Consider the following 21,412-nt stretch of genomic DNA (forward strand, 5'->3'; position numbering starts at 1 on the left):
GGTGCAGTCGGGTCCTCCTCAATGGGACTCGCCACACGACAGTCTGACATTGGCCGGTAGTGAGGCCTGAAATCGAGCCCGCGGCTACTGTCTGCGTCGCAGGCCGCTGGCTCCGACGGCACTGCTGTACCCCCCCCTGAAAGGGGCCTACCTGGCCTCATGGTCTGCTCCCCGTCGTCCGTGTGGGGGAGGGTGGAGAGGGGGTTCCCCCAGGATCCGACCGGCCCCGCCGGCTACCTGGAAGACGCACCGGGCAGTAAAGCTCTATTTTTCAGCCGCCACCATCTTCATGGCTAGACCACCCCTAGCAGAAGATTTTTTATTTGAGAAGGGTAAACATTAGACGATTGTTGCGATAACATTTTTTGACAAGATCCATTTACTATATTCGTTAAAATATTGTATTTTTTAGCGAAAGAAGACAAAAAAGATGTTGTGCTTGTTAGAAAGAAAGAGGAAAGCCAGCTTCAAATAGTTGGTGCACCCATCTTAAACCTCTTATATGCCACGATCTGCAAAGAATTGTTCTATTATTCAGCTTAATATATATTTTATACCAATTGATGAATTGAGAAACTGATCCTAACTATCACTAATACAAATGGGTTGTAAATTTCTACAAGAATTCTTCAAAATATACGAAGCTGGTTTGTTAAAAGTTAAAACGTCCAGAAATGAAAAGGGAGCACAAAATAATCTCTTAACCTCCACCCATTATGGCGGAAGCATAAAATCATTGTCATTTAACAAAAAAGAAGCTTGCTTAAGGGAAAATGCCATATGGTAAGAATGAAAGTCTGGAAAATTAACCCCTCGCAGACACTTAGGTCTCATTAATTTTTGAAGAGATATTTGAGGCTTTTTATTAGTCCATAAAAATTTAGATAAAATAGAATTAATCTTCTTAAAATAATGACAAGGGATAATAATTGGAATATTCAATAAGTTAAAAAAAAGGATCACAGGGAGCAACATCATCTTAAGAGAATCTAAATCTACCCCACCAGGTTAAAAAAAAAAAGATTCCATTTAGATATGTTTGAGTAAAGATTAGAAAAAAGTTGTGAAAAATTACAAGAGATTGTATCTTTAAAAGCAGATTTAAACCAAAAGACTAGGGCCCTCATTCTGACCTTGGCGGGCGGCGGAGGCCGCCCGCCAAAGTCCCGCCGTCAGGTTACCGTTCCGCGGTCGAAAGACCGCGGCGGTAATTCTGACTTTCCCGCTGGCCTGGCGGGCGGCCTGGGCGGGCGGTCGCCTTCAGGCCGCCCGCCAGCCCAGCGGGAAAGAGGCTTCCACGATGAAGCCGGCTCGGAATCGAGCCGGCGGAGTGGAAGCTGTGCGACGGGTGCAGTTGCACCCGTCGCGTATTTCACTGTCTGCACAGCAGACAGTGAAATACATTTAGGGGCCCTCTTACGGGGGCCCCTGCAATGCCCATGCCAGTGGCATGGGCACTGCAGGGGCCCCCAGGGGCCCCGCGACCCCCCCTACCGCCATCCGGATCCCGGCGGTCGGACCGCCGGGATCTGGATGGCGGTAGGGGGGGTCGGAATCCCCTCGGCGGCGCAGCAAGCTGCGCCGCCTTGGAGGATTCAATGGGGCGGCGGTACACTGGCGGGAGCCCGCCAGTGTTGCCGGTCCGACCGCGGCTTTACCGCCGCGGTCGGAATCCCCATTGGAGCACCGCCGGCCTGTCGGCGGTGCTCCAGACCGCCAGGGTCAGAATGACCGCCTAGATATTTAATTTGATCATAATTCCAATGGAAATTGTATAATTTAAAATCTTCAGAGAAACAAAAGTTATTTAAAGGGAGTATTTCACATTTATCTTTAATTTATATCCTGAATCCTGAAACAGAAGCATAATTTCAACTTCCAACAAGTGAATATTGTGATTTGGATATAAAAAGTAAAATGTCATCTGCATAAGCCGAAACTTTTGCTTGTTTTTCCTCCAAACTGAAAACCATACAAATTTGGATTAGCTCTAGGTTTTGTGAGAAAGGGTTCCAAAGCAATAAGAAACAAAAGCAGTGGCAACGGACACCCCTGTTGAACTCCTTTAAAAAAGTGGAAAAGAAGGGGAGATGAGACCATTTAGAAAAATAGCTGCTTTTTGGGAAAAATATAGTAATATTAGTTTTATGAAATTAGTTCTGAAACCAAACCACAAAAGAGTCGAGAAAATAAAGTTCCAATTAACACAATCAAGAGCTTTCTCAGCATCTAGGGCAAGTGCTGAGAGAGAATCTTTATACATAGCAGATTTGCTTAAAATATTAAAGAACAATCTTGTGTTGTCAGGTAATAGGCGCCTTTAAAAAATCCCGATTGTTCCTACCAATCAATTTGGGCAAAGGTGGTTCCAAACAAAGAGCCAAAATTTTTGCAAAAAATATATAATCTAAATTAACCAGGGAAATTGGTCTGTAATTCTTACAAAATTTTGGATTTTTGTTATCATTTGAAATAAGGCAGAATATAGCCTCTTGAAAAGAGCCTCCAGTCGAATAAGATGTGATGAAATATGAAAAAATCTTGGGGCTAATAATTTGGGGAACTGCAAATAGAATTCTGTAGTGAAACCCTCTGGTCCTGGAGCTTTACTTTTCGTAATAAGTTTCATTAATTTGAGAATCTCCTGAAAGGAAATATCTTTATCAAGAATAGAGAATTCCGAGTGTGAGAGTGTTGGCGGATTAATACGTGATAAATATAGAGAAAACGGTCCTGCGAAGGTTGGGATTCAGAAGTATATAATTGTGTAAACAAATGCACAAATTCATTTAAAATGTCATCATTTTTATGTAATAAAGAATTAGAGGCATTGTAAATAGATTCAATATTTATTGTATCTTTTTTTTATTTTAAGATAGTTTGTTAAAAGTTTCCCAGTATTATTTTGTCCTCCGTAACATTTAGCACTAGACTTAAGAAGGTAAGAATTAGCAATGTCTGTGGAATTCTTATTAAAGGCAAACTTAGCTTCAACTAACTCATTAAGACAATTTGTAGATTTGGAAGAGTAATCAATATTCTCTAATTGGTTAATGCGATTCAAGGATTTCAGTACATTTTCAGTAGAAATTTTCTTTTTATTGGCAACGAGAGAAATAATAAAATCTCTAGAAGCAGCTTTGAAAGCATCCCAGATAACCTGAGCCGATAACTGAGGAGTATCATTACCTAAAAAGAACTGTATTGCAAATTTTTCAAAATGTTGAGAAAAATGAGTATCAGGGAGTAAAGAATTATTAAATCTCCATCTTTTATTTGATTGGACATGTGGTATAAGATCTAGGACCATACTCACAGGAGTACGATCAGAAATTAATATAGACCCAATTTCCGAATCTAACACATGTTGCACAAGATGCTGTGAGTCAAATAATTAATCTATCCTCGATTGAGAGGAATGTACAGGAGCGAAAAAAATACTACCCCTGTTATGTGGGGTTACACAATCTCCAAACATCCTTCAATGCTCTGTGTTTAATCATACCAGTGAATTGTTAAAAGATACTGGATGGTATAAATTTAGCATTAGAATTATGATCAATAAAATTATCTATAATCATATTACAATCTCCTCCAAAAATTAGATATTCATCAGAAATATTCATTAACTTTGCTAACATATAATTCAAAAAAAAATTATCGGGTTGAGTGGGTGCATAAACATTGAATATAGTTAATGGAACTCTGTTAATAAACAACAAAACAATAGACCATCTCCCCATAGCATCAACTTCTTGAGATCTAACCAAAATATCTAGAGCCTTATGACATAATATAATGACACAATTTTTTCACCGTACTAGGAGATGAAAAAACATGTCCCATCCATTGTCTTTTAAGTTTGGATGCTTCATTATCAGAAATATGAGTTTCTTGTAATAGGGCATCATCAGCTTTTAACTTCACCATATGTGTTAAGACCCTTTGACACTTTATAGGCGATCCTAAACCTTTAATATTCCATGAAATAAATCTAGTTGTCATTTAAAATGAAAAACTATATAATGCAACCACAAAGTACTAAATATAAATCAAATGTGAAATTCAAAAATCTAAACAAACGAAACCGTATAAAGTATATAGGAGAGAGAGAATGTATATGAACAGGAGATAGTAAGAAAAGATGATTAAAAAAAAGAGTAGTAAAAGAAAAAGAGAAGTATTTTATAAATAGGGGAAACAAAAGTACAAATAAACATAACAAGTAATAAGAACATACCTACGAGACAAAACAAAGTGAGGGTGGTTAAACCACAGGAAGATGACACAGCCTCAACTCCACAACTGCAGACACGAAAGGGGAGGTAGACCGGGATTCACAAAATGTGAGCCCAGAAACAGGTACGTTGATAAGGCATTATCTAAAAGAAAAAACAAGGAGAAGAAAAAGGGGAAGATTAATATCAACCAATTCCTTTAAATATTAAGTTTATTTCAACAGCACAAGATCCAAAAGGTGCACATCTATATTGCAGAAAACAGTATATTAATTAAGAATCTGCGGCTTTGGAAATATCAATTTTTTCACTTCTGCAGGATTCAATAAAATTCTGAAGTAAAGCTGGATCTTCATATGTTGTGGTTTTATTATTGTAAGTCACCTTGAACAGACAGGGGTGGAAAAGACCATATCAAGCATTATGAGCTTTATGCGCCGGACGCATGTTTATGAATCTTTTCTGTTTGTCCGCTGTCGATTTAGCATAGTCTTGCGTGAAGAAGAGATTGGAACCTGACCACATGATCCGACCTTCAGCCCTCGTTGCCTTGAGAACCTTTAGGAGATCTAGGTATTCCAAAAAATAAAGGATTATTCCTCGTGGTTTCTTTGACGTTGAGGCAATATGAGAAGGGTGTCCTAGTCTATTTGCTCATCGTATATTTAAAATTGGGCAAAAGCGATTGGAAGAAAGACGTTAGATCGGATCTTTCAATTCCCTCAGGAAGACCATAAATATGAAGATTAATCCTTCTATTTCGGTTTTCCATGTCCCCTGCATGTTTCTTCAACACAGCCACTTCAGATTGTAACAATTTAAGAGCTACAACTGAGTCCTCTAACACCTCCACCTTCTGTCATATATGAGAAACTCTTTTTTTCCACATGTGACCATTTATCATCCAGATTTTGCAATTGTCTATTAGTGTCTTCCATATAGGTTTTAAGTGCTCTAATTTCTTCAAGAAGTAACTCCATAGAGATGTTATCAATTGCTTTAATATGTGATGGAGGATCTTTTTTAGCTCGCTTATTAGTTGATGCAGATTAAGTTACCGGAAGCTTGGATGACAATTTATTAATAGCAGATGATGAAGAGAAGAGGCAGGTGTTATAGGTGAAGAAGAAATATTATCTTGGCTGGACTCACCCATGTTATCCATATTTGATAAAAAAGAAAATGAACTAGATAAAGAAATACTGTCAGAACTTTTAATAATTTGTCTTTTACTTTTAGTCAAATGAAGGTTCCTAGATCTGCCCATAACCAAAGAATTACATTTTGAAAAATATGAGAAGAACTAGATGAACACCAAATATGACGTCACCTCAGAAAAAGGTAAAATTAAAATACTAGTTAATACTGAAAAAAGTCACATTGTAAATAGGAATATAATATGTTGAAAAACTTCAACATTGCTCCAATCCATGTAAAAATCTCCCAGGCAGTGATAAAATATGGAATAAAACAGGCCAAAAATATGAAGAGAAAAAGAGGGTAAAAAATAAAATGGCAGCCACAATTGAAATCTCAGACAACCTCCATAATTTAAAGAGAATATAGCATTAAACACTTGCCTATCAGTTTCCTAGAGGAGGTCACTTTGGCCCTTGACCATTCCCCCAGTGTTTCCTGGATCTTTTTTTAAAGAAAATTGCTGCCACAAATGGCCCAGCCTCCTCGTCTCCCGCTGTCGTCACACAGCACTCAGAAAGCCGGCCATCTTCTTTTGGCGCTATGTCCATTGTGTTAAATGAACCAAATATTGAGGAGAGCCAAGGTAAATACTTAAAAGGACAAGGGCTGTGGTCACTGAGACCCAAGCAGGCAAACTCAAGAATGTAGCATTTTCCTGAGAGTCCTCAATAGAAGGAAGTTTTGATGACCAAGTTGAACTCGGTTCTTAGGAATCTAACATTGCTCTAAAGCTTTGCACTAAGGGTGGTTTTCTAAAACAAGGTCTATGAGTCACAAGTCTGTGGACGTCGTACAAATTGTCTCTTTGCAGGTCAGGATTTCTCTGCTTTTGACATTTAGTTTCAAATCTTTTCTGGTCATCCACTCATTGAGTGTCGGCTGTCAGTTTGGAGCAGGTTAGGCAGGAATGACGGGGCAAATTTAGGTCAGAAATGGCACCTAATTTGAAAGGTGTCTCGTTCTGACACTAAGGTTGCCAGGAAGGTAAGGGCAGCGGTTGGATTTGCAGACGCCGGCAATCCCTCTGCCTTTTTAAAAATATTTTTGCATAGTGCCGCATTTGTGCTACCAGGTTGATATATTTCATAAACAGTAGCTGTACGTTTATGTAAAAGGTGACTGAGTATAAGGTGGCAGAGCAATACATAAAATTGTAACCAATCATTTATATAATTATATTTAGTTTAAGGGTTTTGTCATTTTGGTGCGTTGTATGAACTGTATATGGCCATCATTTTTTTTACTACAATTTTGGCCCCTATTGAGAAAGGTTTGGAGATACTGGTGGTAATAAATTGGAATTTCTGAAAGAATGTGCTGCTCGATCCACAAGAATACCACTTGCTTATGTGAGTGAAAATTTTGGTTTACATTATCATTTCTTATCTTTTTTTTTATTACAGGCTGCCTCTAATTAGCGTGGCATTAGTTCAAGGAAAGGCATTAGGAGGAGGTGCAGAGCTGAGCACAGCATGTGATTTCAGGTACATTGATGTGTTATTCTGAGCATTATTGTGTATATTAAGTTCATTTGGGTTCTTGAAAGTATTTGGGTTTTCCAGATATTCAAATCTTCAGTTTTAGTTTTTTCAACTTTATTGTGTAGTCTCTATATACTTAACTTTACTACCCAAACGTGACCCAGAGCTGGATGATGTTCTCTAGCACAGACACCACTATGTGTAATTGTCAGCTGACAGTGTGCATAACACACTTATACTAATGGATTGTCAGATTTTTTGGTGGAACACTGTAGGGATGTCCCAAAAGTGAATGACATTAGTGTCTCGGTGTTGACGTATGCGGACGATGCAGTCCTTATGGCCCGTACCATGAATGGTCTCCGTAAAATTGTTAGAGCCTACGCATCTTATATGTCAGGCTTGGGCCTTGAGATCAATTATAAGAAATCGCATTTTATGGTATGTGGTAAACCTCTGAGCAGGGTTGGGGAGCTAAAGGTTGATGATCAAACTATTAGAAGGGTCAATGAATTTCCATACTTAGGGGTAATTTTTGATGATAAAGGCTCATGGAAACCCTCTATTGCTAGAAGGAGTATGCTCTTCCATGCTTCAGTTGGTGCCACTTTTGATTTTGCTGTGAGAGTAGGAAGTAAACCCATTAAGCCTCTGCTTGAAATCTATAGGCGAAAATGTCTCCCTGTCCTGTTGTATGGTGCAGCACTCTGGGGGTATATGGACACCGAGTGCCTATTATTGAAGAAAATCGTTTTTGTAGAAGACTATTGGGTGTTGGTCAAAATACCCCTGGTTTTTGCTTGCATCTAGAACTAGATCTTGAGTGTGTGCAAGATACTATTCAGTTGGCTCCCCTTTTGCTATGGATTTCGATTTGGAAAAATGAATTTGCCATTTTTAATAGAGAGATTTTAAGGGACTGTTTGGCCTGCGATAATGTAAAATGCATTCCCTGGCTGATGTATATAAGAAAGGTAGCACAGGAGTTGGGGCGGCCGGATTTGTTTGTCTCTCCTGAGGTTCTGACTAGCCAGGATAAAAATTGGATGAAGGAGAATTTCTTAATTCAGAGGGCTGAAAGAGAGGGAAAGGAACTAGGGAAACAATCGGTCAGGGATTTTATTATGTTAAAGATGGGGGTGGGACCTGAGCCCTATCTCCTAGTAATAAATGACCTGAGGGAAAGGACTCTTATTACTCGATTCCGTTTGGGGATCATCAGAAATAATCTCTGCTTTCCGTTAGGTCAGTATGGTGAAAAATCTATCAGATCGTGTCCTTGTGACGGGGTGTCCCCGCAGACCTTGTCCCATTTTACATTATTCTGTGTTTTTTACGCACCTCTTAGAAGACGTTTTTTATTACCCCTGCTGAGGACAAAGGGATTTGTGCAATTTCGTCCTGCTTTTATATGGCTGCAAATGGCCTCAGATGCATTGGTATGGAGGGGTTTGGGATTGTTTTTGAGGGGAGCCATTACTTGGTGTAATAACCTAGAGTTTTTTTAAGGGACTTTTTAGAGTATTATCCTTGGTAACGAGGTTTGATCTGTTTTTAAATTATGATTATTGTTATTTTTATTGTTCTATTGATATTATGGTCTATTTATTGTTGTTTATGTCAGTGGTTCCCAACCTGTGGTCCGGGGACCCCTGGGGGTCCGCGAAGCCTTCTCAGGGGGTCCGCGAGAGCCTAAAAAATTAAAAAATATTAACAAATATTGACAAATTAGGTCCCCAGCTTCCAATAATAACTCAGGCGGGGGTCCCCGGATTCCCATGATGATTCTGTGGGGGTCCCTGGGTTCCATTAATGTTAAAGTGGGGGTCCACAGAAACCAAAAGGTTGGGAACCACTGGTTTATGTAATTTAAGGGTTGAATTATTTCATACCGAATAAAGTCTTTCACTTACATTGCATGTACATTGCACAAAATGCACACAAAATGTTACCTGGGTGAAACAAGGTTTTGGGAAAAAGCACAGGTAGTGAACAGCATTCACACTTGGAGTGACGTAACTGGCCTGCAAAAACTGAGCATCTTTCGAAGCTCAGATATTGGTTCCCAGAAAGTGAAGAAGTTGTATATCATTCCTCCTTAGGAGAGGTTTGCAACATTCAAGGTCTAAGAATTATGAAGACTTGTGAAGTACAGAGAAAGGCAGGGTTCCAGTAACTCACCTCCCTGTTCACTTAAATACCATCCCAATGCATGTCAGGATGGTAGTGGCCCTTGTACCAGCTACCAGATGTTACACTTGCATCAATGCACAGTACAATTTCCATACTCCTGAATGCCTATGACACAGAAGTAATTGTCCCTCGGATCTATAATTTAGCCATCTTTCCTGGAGCCTCTGGTACAATGAGTTTAGCCCAGGCTAGTATATCTACCCCTCTGGCCACAGAACATTAATTACAGAGCAGTATCCACTGACTTTCTATAAAGGTGCATATGGCGTGTGACACAGGCATGACGATCCTGATTTTGTGCCCTAGTTAACTTGCAATAGCCACAATAGCTATAAGTGCCACCTTTATGCCAGTTCAGTACAATTTAAGGCAGGCCTGTATGGGGATGCATTGCTTCTACAGAGGTTTTGCTTGTATGTAATATTTAGCCCTGTCGTAATGATACAAAGGAAATTCTGTTGGATAATAGTTGACATCCATAAAACAAGCTCTGCTAGTACCAAGCCAGAAGCCGCATCAGCAGACTAGCACATCTTTACAGTGCTGCACTTACTATAGCATATCTTCCCAAATAAATAACATTTTTTTTTTTTTAATCCAGGTCAGGCGGCATGGAGCTTTCCAGTCGTGTATTGCACAACTTCCCAATCAAAAGAGGTCTAAACATTGCCATTAAGTAAGACACATGCCCAATCCTGATGTTTGGCTTGTTTTACATTTCCACTGAGACATTTAAGCAGACATGAAGAATCGCTAGGTTGCAGGACACAACCATCCTGCCCTTATATGTACTGTGTTCATGTACTATCTGGAAAGTTGCCACTCCCACATGGGCTAAAGGCAATTGCAGAGATACCTGTGCTGTGTACCATGCATATTCCTGCAGATGTAGATACAGGCTCTTACTTGTACTAAGATTTCAAAGGTATGCCGCCCTTTGACATATGAGTGACTGCTCACTAAGCACAATAGGAACTGTTCTAATGTTAAGTATAGCACTAATGTCATTTTGAATACCAGCGAAATATATAGCCTCATCCATTACTGCTGTTGGAATTCTGGGCAGCCCTTACATTTCTCCAGGATCCTGTCTGGGCACTTAAGCCGGTTCTCCTAGTTGTGTTGCTCATGTCATCTGTCTCCTCTTGAATTTCTACCACTGACAGATATAGCCTCAACTGAGGTCACAGGATTCTCAAATTTTGCAGCAATGTAATTCGTAGCAGTAATTGGTTCTGCAGATTGGTGCACTTGGTGGCTGGTGTTTTCCTTTTTCTGTTCTATGGCTTCATGCTGTCCTTCGGATCCTCTCCAACTCTTGTTTTGCAAGAGAACAATCCCTGCCCTTGCTTTACCCTGCTGCTGTGTCATCGGATTCTGTCTTAAATCCACACTTCCCATGAGCGGACATGAAGATGGGAGACCATTTGTGCTTTAGGTGTGACCCATTGAAGTAGGTTTCTAACACCTATATGTTTTCCGGGCGTAACTACAACGTTTAGAAAGTATCGATTAAAAAAAGGTACTTTTATGAACACTTACACAGTAAGACTGATGAAAGGAAATTTCCCTGCAAATTGATGAAAAAATTACCATTGGATAAGGTTTCAGATCCAAGGATGGGGTAAAGTAGAAAATGGTACAAACTTTAAAAGTCACAAAACTCCAAAATAGATTTTATTGAAAGTTAAAAACATGCCAACAAAACCTTTAAGAAAGACAAAAAGGACGACTGGCCTGGGGCAATCCACAGCTTTCTTTCATTGCTGTGGGGGACAGTCATTCGCTGTTTCCACACAGAAAAGGAATAAGGAGAGGAAGCTAGTAGAGAAAGCAAAGCAAGCAAACTGACAATTTCCGGAGCACTGGAGTGTGGCATCAAGGATGTACTGAAGAGGAAGTGATAAGTGTGAAACAAGGTAAGGAACATATACCCTAGTCTTGGAGGGGGTGGAAGCAGGCAGAAGAGTAGGATGACAGAGGTCAGGATGATATTTTGGGACACTTTGAAACATGACAAAGTGTTTAGCAGGAGAGTGTAAAAGAAAATGGCTTGGTAGCATGTTGGGCCTGCTTATAAATGTACACAACTTAGTTTTCATGAGAAAGGGAATTTGTCACAAATCTTTGTCAGGGAAGACCCATCCATAAAAGAAACAATGAAAGGATTTACAGCCTGGACAGTTAGGCTGGATATGTTTCAGATCATGTATATGTTTATAGATCAGATAGATCCTTTCTTAGAGCATCATCCCTGCCAACATCCCTGGACGTACCTGGCCCCTGATGTACAACCCATCACTTATTTCTTATTATATGTGGGGTATAGTGTAAATATATGTATGCATGTGGTACTTGTATACCACAGACCTAGGTAAAAGTCTGTGTAGTGCTGTACATGATAAAAGGCAAGAATATATTCAACAAGTGATTGAAAAGGTAGCTGGTTTGTGGACTGTTACTACATCTTAATGAAATGTTCTTTAAAGAGGTGTATCTCTTGGATTTTGGATTCTTGGATTGGACAAGGTTGGGCAGATCTGATGGAAAAGGGGACGTTGGTCCAGATCCTGGTTACATAGATTGACAAGGCATATTGCCTTGTGTTTCTTTGTTAAACCGCCTTTTCTCCATTCTGATGGTATCCTGGCTTCAACAGTGCTGGGAACCACTAGTGATGGGCGAGCTTGTCTGCCACATAGGCGAGTGTGCAGGGCGGGATAGTTTTGGAAATGATGCAGCTGGTTTAGAAGATAGTGCAACACAGGGAGCTAGTGGAAGTCCATCAGGATTGGAATGATATGAAAATATTTATGCAGGCCTTGGATGGGACAAACTGTGGCATGGAGGATCATCTTAAAAAGGAGGATGGGGCCGGTGCGGAGTCTAGAAGATGACAGAAGACAATGTGGAATCCTGGGGAACTCTGCTGATTAAATACGGCTCTTTTGGGACTTATAGGTGCCCATCTGAACAAACTGGTGTCTGTTAGAAAGCTAAGAGGAAAACCATTGAAGGGTGTTGCCTGTGAATCCCATTCAAGACTTCAGGTTGTGGATGACAGTGGGAAGTTGACACTGCCATAGGCAGCTGACCAGTCCAGCAATATGGGCAGGGGTCATCTTCATCTGTGATACAGGACTTTTGTCAGGCCTCTCGAGAGTGATTCATGTGTGTTGGTGTGCTGGCTTTACATCTAAAATTGATATAGCTCAGTTGTGGTGTCTCTAACTGAATGCTGGTGTGTTGATTGCCTTTGACCTTACTTTCCGTTCCCCCATTGTGTATCTCTTTACAGGGTAATGATTTTGATCCTCTAGTGACAGGTTGCAGTTGCAACAGTAGCAGCATATGGATATGTGGGAGTAGATGTCAATTTACAGATTCTGCATATTATTTTAAATTTGGTTAAACTCTATTCAAACCCAGAATCATTCAAATGGCTTCATTGAAAACGAATGGACATCACTTTCAAGAGATATACATTTACACCTGGCAATTCTACAGAATTTGACTTCCTGCCACTGCTATCCTTTCTCTTGTGTGTTTCCAGCTTTGCGAACTTCATTCACTTTAAAAATTAATGGTGCTCACTATAATGATGTGACTAAATCTCTCATCTCTTGTGAGTAGTACATAGTGCTAAAGTGCCTGTGTGCATAATGACTCAAATTTCATTCTTCAGAGTTCTGACTCATTTCGTGTATTGTACTGGCGAGAGTGTTAAGGAATGGAAAACAGTGCATTTTTCAGCTCATAGAAAGGTTATACATTCTTCTGTTTGTATGGTGAGTAGCATGCAGGATGATGAAGTGGCCGGTTCCTGCCCCTCCTGTCCATTTCGCCTGCTGGAGCCCCACACGAGACAGAGGTGCAACAGAGGTAATTTTCCCAGAAGATATCTTTCCCTAGAGTTCTCCAGAATGTAGTTACAACCTATTTTCCCAGCTAGGGTGGAGTTGGCACTGAAAAATATTGCTGACCTTTGTGCAGCTTGTGTGCACCACAGGGTCAGTCCACTTGACACCTAAAGGAGTCTAGCTGGGTCACACCCTTAGGCGGTGCTGAACTGTAGAAAGGTTCACACAAATATTCTTTCAGGCTCCATGTAGAGTCAACAGAAAGAGGGGCTAGAAGGCCATATGTGACGTCAGTCAATTAACTGTAAAACTCATATCCATGCTTGTACTGCAACTAGGTGGCAATCAGAAACAATGCTTCCTCACTTTTTCTCATAACCCTGGAGAGTAGGAGCCCCTGATTCTAAATTGTTCTTAGAGCACATGCCTCTGATTTGGCATAGAATTTAGAGGGGCCCTTATTTCTAACAGCTTAAGCTAGTACCATTGTGACAAAAGGTAATGATCCGGATCAAATGGGGAGCTACAATTATATAGGTTTGTTAACTGCTCCTAATCTTAAACATTACAGTAGCAGGTAGTTGTCTGTATGTGGTATATAGATTCACGTAGACTGTGTACTTCATACTACTTTTAAACTCTGTCGTAAATAGCATGTTATTCTATATTTTTAACAAACATGCTATCATATTATTGTAATTCCTGTATGAACTGCACTTTTGTGAACATGGGGAACTGTAAAGCAACAACCATGCTAAATCCAGATTTAGACGTGTAGGTTACAAAAGCAGTGGGTTTTAAACACGATTAGCAAAGAAGAGTCTGGCATTAATGTTGTAACTGGTGCCACAGATAATAAGCAGAAGTGATCCTTGGTCTTAAAGGAAACCCATAACGCCATGAACAATACGAATGTTGCATGCTGTTTTAGGGATCCACTGCTTAGATCGATTCACTGCATCCGTAAAAGGCCGAGCACAATCTGTGAGGGGTAAAAAAAAGACTGGATCTCATTGACACTTCGCATTTTTGTTAATTGTATGAGCTTAAGCCCAGCTATTGAGTGGACCAAGTGTGATAGAATGGAAAAGGAAACAAGCATTATTTATAATGTGATATGTAGTATTTGCTTTTCTACTTTGGGATTTCTTTAATGTTAGACATGAGGCGTGTTTTGGTGTAAAAACATTGTTGGTAGAGCACATAAAGAAGTCAGATACGAAGGGACCACAAGTGGTATGCTGCATTTCAAAAGTGAATAACAACCATGTTGGGGCAACAAACACCTGGAAGTGGGGTTTGTATTTATCAAGGGTAATCCATGTAGTACAAATTATGCATGCCTCTCAGCTTCTGATGCTGAGTTGAAATGTGTATTGCAGAAATTCCATTTTTGTGAAAAACCTGAAGGCAAACTAACGGAAATTAAAATGTAAATGTCCAAACACATAGCGATAGTGGAAGCAAAAGGATCAAGAATCAATTTTGGTTAAATCGAGACAAATTGAAAGCTTTTGTCAGTCAGATGATGAGACTGTTGGTCCCCAGCTTGAGTAGCACTAGATGGGATGCTCTAAGGTACCAACATGTTACATCTATAAACCCACTGGGTTTACAGGCATTTTATATCCCTCAGTGCCCTAGCTATCAAGAGCACATAAAGCCAATATGTGCTGGACAGGAACGTGCAAACAAGTTCTGGTCAAATTTAGACAGCTTTAATGAACTTAAGCCACTGTCCGGTCCACCTACATGAGACAGACAATAAGAACCAAAAGTCTGGGCAAACAGCCTCCCTACATGCTACATTTGTTAATGACTGAGACATGGTTGCATGAGGGATCTTTGCCGGATGTCAACTTGGCTTTACCCCAAGGATATCGAATAACAAGATTAGACAGAACCACTTCAAGAGGGGGTGGAATTGCTATTATTTACAAGGAATCCATTAAGCTTATATCCCAGCCTCCTCAGATAACTGACTGTAATGTATGTTTTTTTCGATGTCACTAAATCCCCAATTTACTTTTTCTGGAGTCCTGGTATATCGTCCTCCTGGCCCCCCGGATTCCTTCTTAAACTCTTTTACAGATCAGAGGGCTGAATTAATATGTAAAAGATCCAATTTCACAATTTTAGGTGATTTTCACAACTTAGATAACCTGGCAGCTAAAAGCCTTCTTGCTGACTTGGAGGCATTAGAGCCGGATCAGTTGGTCAGAGGCCCTACCTATGATAAAGGACACACCATTGACTTAGTCTTTAGTAATTTAGTAGGCTTAGTTTCTAAATCTCCTCTTCCTTTGGCCTGGACAGATCATTTTTTAATCTCTCTAAATTTAGCCACCTCTACCAAATGCAGACCATCTCAGTCAATAGGTCAACCTTTCAGGTGCTGGCACAAACTTAATGCCAGCGATTGGATCGATATCTTGAAAAACCGTAAACCCACTTTTCTTGATATGAATGACATCAGGATAGATTCACTCAATGAATGGATTAAGGACTGCTTAAATACTCTACTCCCTTATAGCATGAAAACGGGGAGCTGCCGGAAATCTGGCGCTCCATGGTTTAACCCCCCCACCTGCAAACCCGTAAGAGGAAATGCAGATGTTTAGAAAGAAGATGGAGAAAAACCTATGAGCCAGTTTTGAAGGAAGAATATAGGAAGGCGATTAGATTCTACCATGCTGACATTAAATTAGCCCAAAATACCTACTATGCTGCTAGGATTGAACAATCTTCCAACTCTTCTAAAGAGATTTTTCAGCTAGTCAAAGAAATTTTACACTCACCCTCTGATGATGAATTAGTTAAAGCCTCTCAAGAACACAGCAACAATTTAGCATTGTTCTTTCAACAAAAAATTGTTGATATCTATTCTAGTTTTTCGAATAGTAAGTCTCACCAGGAAGATGCGGCAAATCTTCGCCACAATTGTGCTGCCTCTATTTCACAATTTTCTCCTATCTCACAGGATCAGGTGGCCTCTTACCTCTTGGCACTCAAGTCAGGATCTCCTTTAGATTATGCTCGTCCATCGATAATGGCCCTTGGGGGTCCAGTCATCGTTCCTGTTTTGACTGACCTTTTAAATCTCTCCATACCTAGAAGCACCTTTCCTGATCAGTGGAAACATGCCATAGTCAAACCTTTGCTGAAAAAAAATTACCTGGATGCATCAGTGCTTTAAAACTATAGACCTATATCGCTACTTCCATCCCCTTCCAAAATATTAGACAAACATGTTAATGCTCAACTCTCTACATTCCTGGAGGATAACAACATCCTTCATCCCACCCAAATGGGGTTTAGACCTCTACACAACACTGAATCTGCTTTGATCGCCGTCATGGAAGAGGCTAGGAAGCTTATGGATCAGGGGCACCCCACGGCGATTGTACTCCTTGATCTTAGTGTGGCCTTCAATACAGTAGATCAGCATTTGCTGTGTCATAGGATGAAGGAGATGGGAATCGAGAAAGGAACACTTAGCTGGCTCTCGTCGTTTTTGAAGGGAAGATCATTTCAGGTTCTTGATCGTTCTTATCTTTCCAGTAGGTTTAAATGCAACTGTGGTGTGCCACAGGGCCCCTCCCTTAGTCCTACATTATTCAATATATATATATGGCATCCCTGGCCAAGATAGTGGAGCCATTTGGAGTCTCCTTAGTTTCTTATGCAGATGACACCCAGCTAGTGGTTTCGTTTTCCTCTAATTCGGGTCCTGATGAATGCTCGTTGCCTCTTTGTCTACAGGCAGTGTCAAGATGGATGAATGAAAGTATGCTCCAACTAAACGGAGATAAAACACAAGTAATGATATTGGGTCAGGGTCCCCGCCGGGCACGAACCCTAGGTTGCCCGTCTCTTTGGGGGAGCTGCCTGCTCCTAAGAAACCTGTTAAAGGTCTAGGAGTTTGGTTAGATTCCCAACTTACTTTGGAATACCAAGCTAAAAAAAATTCTGCCACCTGCTTCGGTATAATGAGGCTTCTGAGGCAGAATTTTGCTATACTCCCGTTTTTGGCAAAAAGACTCATCATTTAGGCCCTCGTCTTTTCTCGATTGGATTATGGCAATGGACTATTTCTTGGCTCTCCGAGATATGCTAAAAGGAAATTACAAGTAGTTCGAAATGCTGCAGCCCGGCTTCTCTTAGAAATTCCGAGGCATGTATCAGTTAATACCGCCCTTTCCGCACTCTATTGGCTCCCAGTGGAACAGCGCATGGCGTTTAAAACGCTGTGCTGTATCCATAGATCACTATATAATAGAGGTCCCATTCATCTAAAGACCCTCGCATCTTTTCACACTTCCACCAGAGAACTCAGGGCTGCATCAGCCGCATTTGCCACTGTACCTAGAGTTAAAAAATCAAGAAGGGGAGGTACTATGATGGCTTCTCTTGGAGCGAAACCGTGGAACTCCCTCCCCCGTAGTCTTTGGTTAACCAGTCAATAACTCAGTTTTCAGAAAACATTAAAAACCTGGTTGTTCTAAAATGTTTTGATATGTATTCAAAATTATGGAGATTTGTCCTCTAGCGCTGGGAGGCCTTCTGGTAGCCATGAGCTATTCGAGCAACTTAAAATAACATAACGTTTGTCTATTTAGGTGCCAGTGATCATACTGCAAGAATACCCTATGACAAAATCTATCAGTAGGGTCACCAAGACTAAAAAGTGGTACCCTTGAAGGAGACACTAGCTACCCGAAGTTAGAGGCAGCAAGTGTATAATAGGAGTTATATTATCTCAGCCGAAAACTGCCTCTATCAAAAGAGATGAGAGGGAAAGCTGCAACTTGGGGTATATGTTTCAATGAAGCTAGTATAGCTATCAGGACCTGTAAATCCTTTAAACGATATCCACAAGAGATGTGGTGGACACATAGTCAGCAGTAAGGCAGCATTCAACACCAACAAGGATAGATTAGTAGACTAGGCCATATAGAGCCTGGGGGATACTGGCACTTTGTTGTAGTACCCACCCACTTTTTGTCTGGTTTCTGGATGCAACTTGGACTGGTGTGCACTAGGATTCTGCTAACCAGGTTCCCAGTGCCAGTGTTCTTTCCGGAAAAATTGCAAAGGTTATTGGCAACACCTTTAGCTGCCACTATAAGACCATAGTAAATGGTGCTTCGGTACCCAGGGCATGGGGTACTAAGGGTAGGCCCCTGAGGGCAGCAGCACTGATTGTGCCACCTTATATGTTCATGCATTCAGGTGCACCCAGCACTGCCATTGCAGGCTGAGTTTCCTGATGCAATGCTAATATTCAAACTCAACATGACACACTGCCTTTGTGTCCTGTCCACTATACACTGCATGCACTACGGGTAAGACACCCCTCTGGTAGACCTTCCAGCCCTAAGGCAGGGTGCACTATAATGCATGTGAAGGCATAGTTACATTAGCAATATGTCTCTGCTGTGTCCTTGCCTAGCCTGGGACATAGTGAGTGAACCGAGCAGCCATTTGAATACAAGTGCTGGACACTGGTATGTATGAGTGTCACTGCTACATGATGGCCATTCTGAACCCTGTGTTGTTTGGCATCAAACAACTCAAAATGATAAATCCAAACTGGTACCAGTATTTTGATTCATTACAAAATGTACCCATGGGTCATGTTAGAGGTGCCCCCTACAGAAGCTAACTACCCTGGCATGGTTGCTGGCCGGTCATATCCAGCTTGCCACCCCTGGGGTGAGGGCCTCTGCCCTCTCGGATACAGAACAAAGCCCTTCCTGGGTGGAGGTGCTAATACCGCCTTCCTCAGGAATGTGCACTGCCCTGTTGGCGAGCTTCAAAGGGCTTACCACCTTTGAAACTCGACTTCCAGGCCTGCTGCTAGCAGCAGATGGTTGCCCCCATGGCAAACCCCTACTTTTGGTGGGAGCAACAATGGTGAAACTCAAACAAAGGGCAGGAGGAGTGGCCCTACCCATCATGCACCACCCCTAAGGTGCTGCATGCAAGGTGGACTCTCCATTTAATTTTCTTCCATCGTGGATGGAAGGAAAAAAGCCAATCAGTTGTAGGGCAGTGACCTCTGCCCACAGGAAGTGGTCACTTAGTGGGTGTAGCCACCCTAAGGTAAATGACCCATTGGTCACTACCAGGTTCCCCCTAAAACACTCACTAAATACAGTATTTAGTGGGTATTCCTAGACCAAGAAATCAGATTTGACGGACAGAAGAAGACCAGCAGCATGAAGATCCAAGGCACAAGAACTGTGGACCTGCTGCTCCAAAAAAAAGGCGCCAAACACTGCCTGTTGCACTGCGAACATGACAGTCGCAGCTGAGGAGAGGCTGGACAACTGGAAACACTTTGAAAGAACCCCACAGGACTGCCAGGCTTCTCAAATCACCAGAGAACTCCCTCCAGAGTGAAGTCGCCACTCTGAATCCACAATGAATCAACAAGGCAGTGACGTCCACTTCACTGATCAGACACTATCTCCGGAACCGGATGCCGCAGCAGGACCACACTGCATACCAACAACCGCAAGGACAAACCCTGCCATTGTGCCAAGTTTAGTGGCACTGCGCCTGCTAGGAGCTGTATCATAGCAATATCCTGAGTATTGGTCACCTGACTTCTGACACTAAGAAAGACAGCACAGCCTGGACTGTAAAAGGACCAGGAGGAAGCCCCAGTCAAGGGACTGCAGAAACAACCTGGACCTCCCACCAGAGTGTCCCCGTTGTCCTGCAATCGACCCTTGAACCGACTGACCTCCTGCTTCCGAGGGCATCCTTGCGCACAGCTCCTGCCTCACCAATTCGCTCTGCACTTGGCTGCTGTGTGCCCTGCACGGAAGGACCAACTGTGCCCTAAGGGTCCCCCACTCCTTGCGACCTCAACACCCAAAGAGGACCCCCTGGATCCACCTTTAAACTTACTTGTGCAGTGCTTTTCCAAGTGGTCCCCCGCCGTGGCGCTGCACCAGCTCCAGAGACCATTCCTGCTGCACCCGCCAGAACCGGGAGCCACCCAAACTTCTCCAGCTGGCACAGTGTGTCCACCGGCAGCCTCGACCAACCTGCAAAAGTAAGCTTGATAAACCTACTGCATTATTTTATATGCATTTTTAAAGGTTATCCTCCATTGATTCCTATGGTGCGTAGTTACGCACAAAAAACTATTTTTATTAAACTTCAAAAATTCATATCTCGAAAAGTTCTTAACCAATTATGATGATCTTGGTATTAAAAATTACATAAAAATCGGAAATATTTTTTAAAATTGGTCTCAACTTATTTCTTTGAGTGTGTGAGTTGCAGGATTGATGCTGTGAGTACAGGAAATACTTTGCACTTCTCCAAGATTGGCCTAACTGCTCGACCAAACTACCATAAAAATTAAAGCATTAAGTGGTCTAGTTTTTAGCCCTGTAAACCAAACATGTGATTGCCTGGACCCCTGCAGTGCGCCTACCTTTGCACACTACATAGAGGGCCAGCCTCCTACAGAGCCTACTATAAATGAGCTAATGAAACATCAGAAGAAAAAGAAATGGACAAACCTGAAAGACAGGGAGAGAAAACCACATGACATTAAAAGTTGACATACCAAATGTTATGGAAGTCCCTTCAAAAGTGGTAAATGGCCATGTAGAGGTTCACAGTGAAAAAGAGAAAATAGAGTGATTTCCCTTTCCTCTACTAAGAGAAGTGCTGATAGAACAGGTGCTATAATAAGTTAGCCAAACTGTGAAATGCTGACGGTTAGTTGAAACACAGCAGGAGTAAATCAAGAGGTGGAAGATAAAGATTAGTTAATTAAGGGAGTTGTACTTGACCTTTGTGGCAGCCAATAGAGAGAGTAGAGAGCTGCACAATCCTACTGTGAGAGATTAAGTTGCAATCAAACGGGCATGAGGACTAAACCATTCCTTTCTATTGTGAAAAATGCTTGGGAATGGGCGCTTTTGACCAGATTTCGCCAGACTGCATTAGATGTCATCTTTGCTTTCCACTAGGTCAGTTTGATGATACAAAATCTATCTTCATGTGCCCTTGTGATGAATCCAGCCCCGGATCTTTGGTTTACTTCTTCTTTCCCTGAAAATCTGGCAAGGCATAAGTAACTGGCACCTATCTTAAAATGTTGTGGATTTTACCAATATAGACCTGCTTTTTATTTTCTTTGCATTTTACCTGGCCCACGTGTGTTATGCTGTGGGAGGTTTGCTGAAAATGGCTCTGCACAATAGAAAATCAATGGATATTCAGTGATGCTTCCTATTATGTCTGTGCACTTTGTTTTCTTTTGAATTTCCCGTCAAACATATGATTTCATTGGTGGACATATTTATCCTTAAAAAGTTATTGTGTGATCTAATGTTTTCTAGATTATGTACTTTTAATCGATTTTAGCTCATGTATTGCATGAGTCTATTAATATGTCTAGTGCTTTTAAACT

At 41.3% G+C, this 21,412-nt stretch overlaps 1 protein-coding gene across 4 annotated transcripts in view; it reads left to right on the forward strand.

Moving 5' to 3' along the window:
• Window positions 1-21,412, forward strand: part of ECHDC1 (ethylmalonyl-CoA decarboxylase 1) — a 234,432-nt gene that overhangs the window by 200,028 nt on the left and 12,992 nt on the right. For 2 of the 4 annotated variants that reach the window (XM_069234845.1, XM_069234844.1), the window contains exon 5: window positions 6,842-6,922. The exons of 1 other annotated variant lie outside the window; for it this stretch is intronic. In XM_069234845.1, the coding sequence (XP_069090946.1) occupies window positions 6,842-6,922 (81 nt within the window). Of the gene's footprint in view, window positions 1-6,841; window positions 6,923-9,713; window positions 9,789-21,412 lie in introns of all 4 variants that reach the window. One more of the 4 variants, XM_069234843.1, reaches the window with a different exon arrangement.

The sequence above is a fragment of the Pleurodeles waltl genome, chromosome 5, assembly GCF_031143425.1.
Source record: "Pleurodeles waltl isolate 20211129_DDA chromosome 5, aPleWal1.hap1.20221129, whole genome shotgun sequence".
NCBI classification, from domain to species: domain Eukaryota; kingdom Metazoa; phylum Chordata; class Amphibia; order Caudata; family Salamandridae; genus Pleurodeles; species Pleurodeles waltl.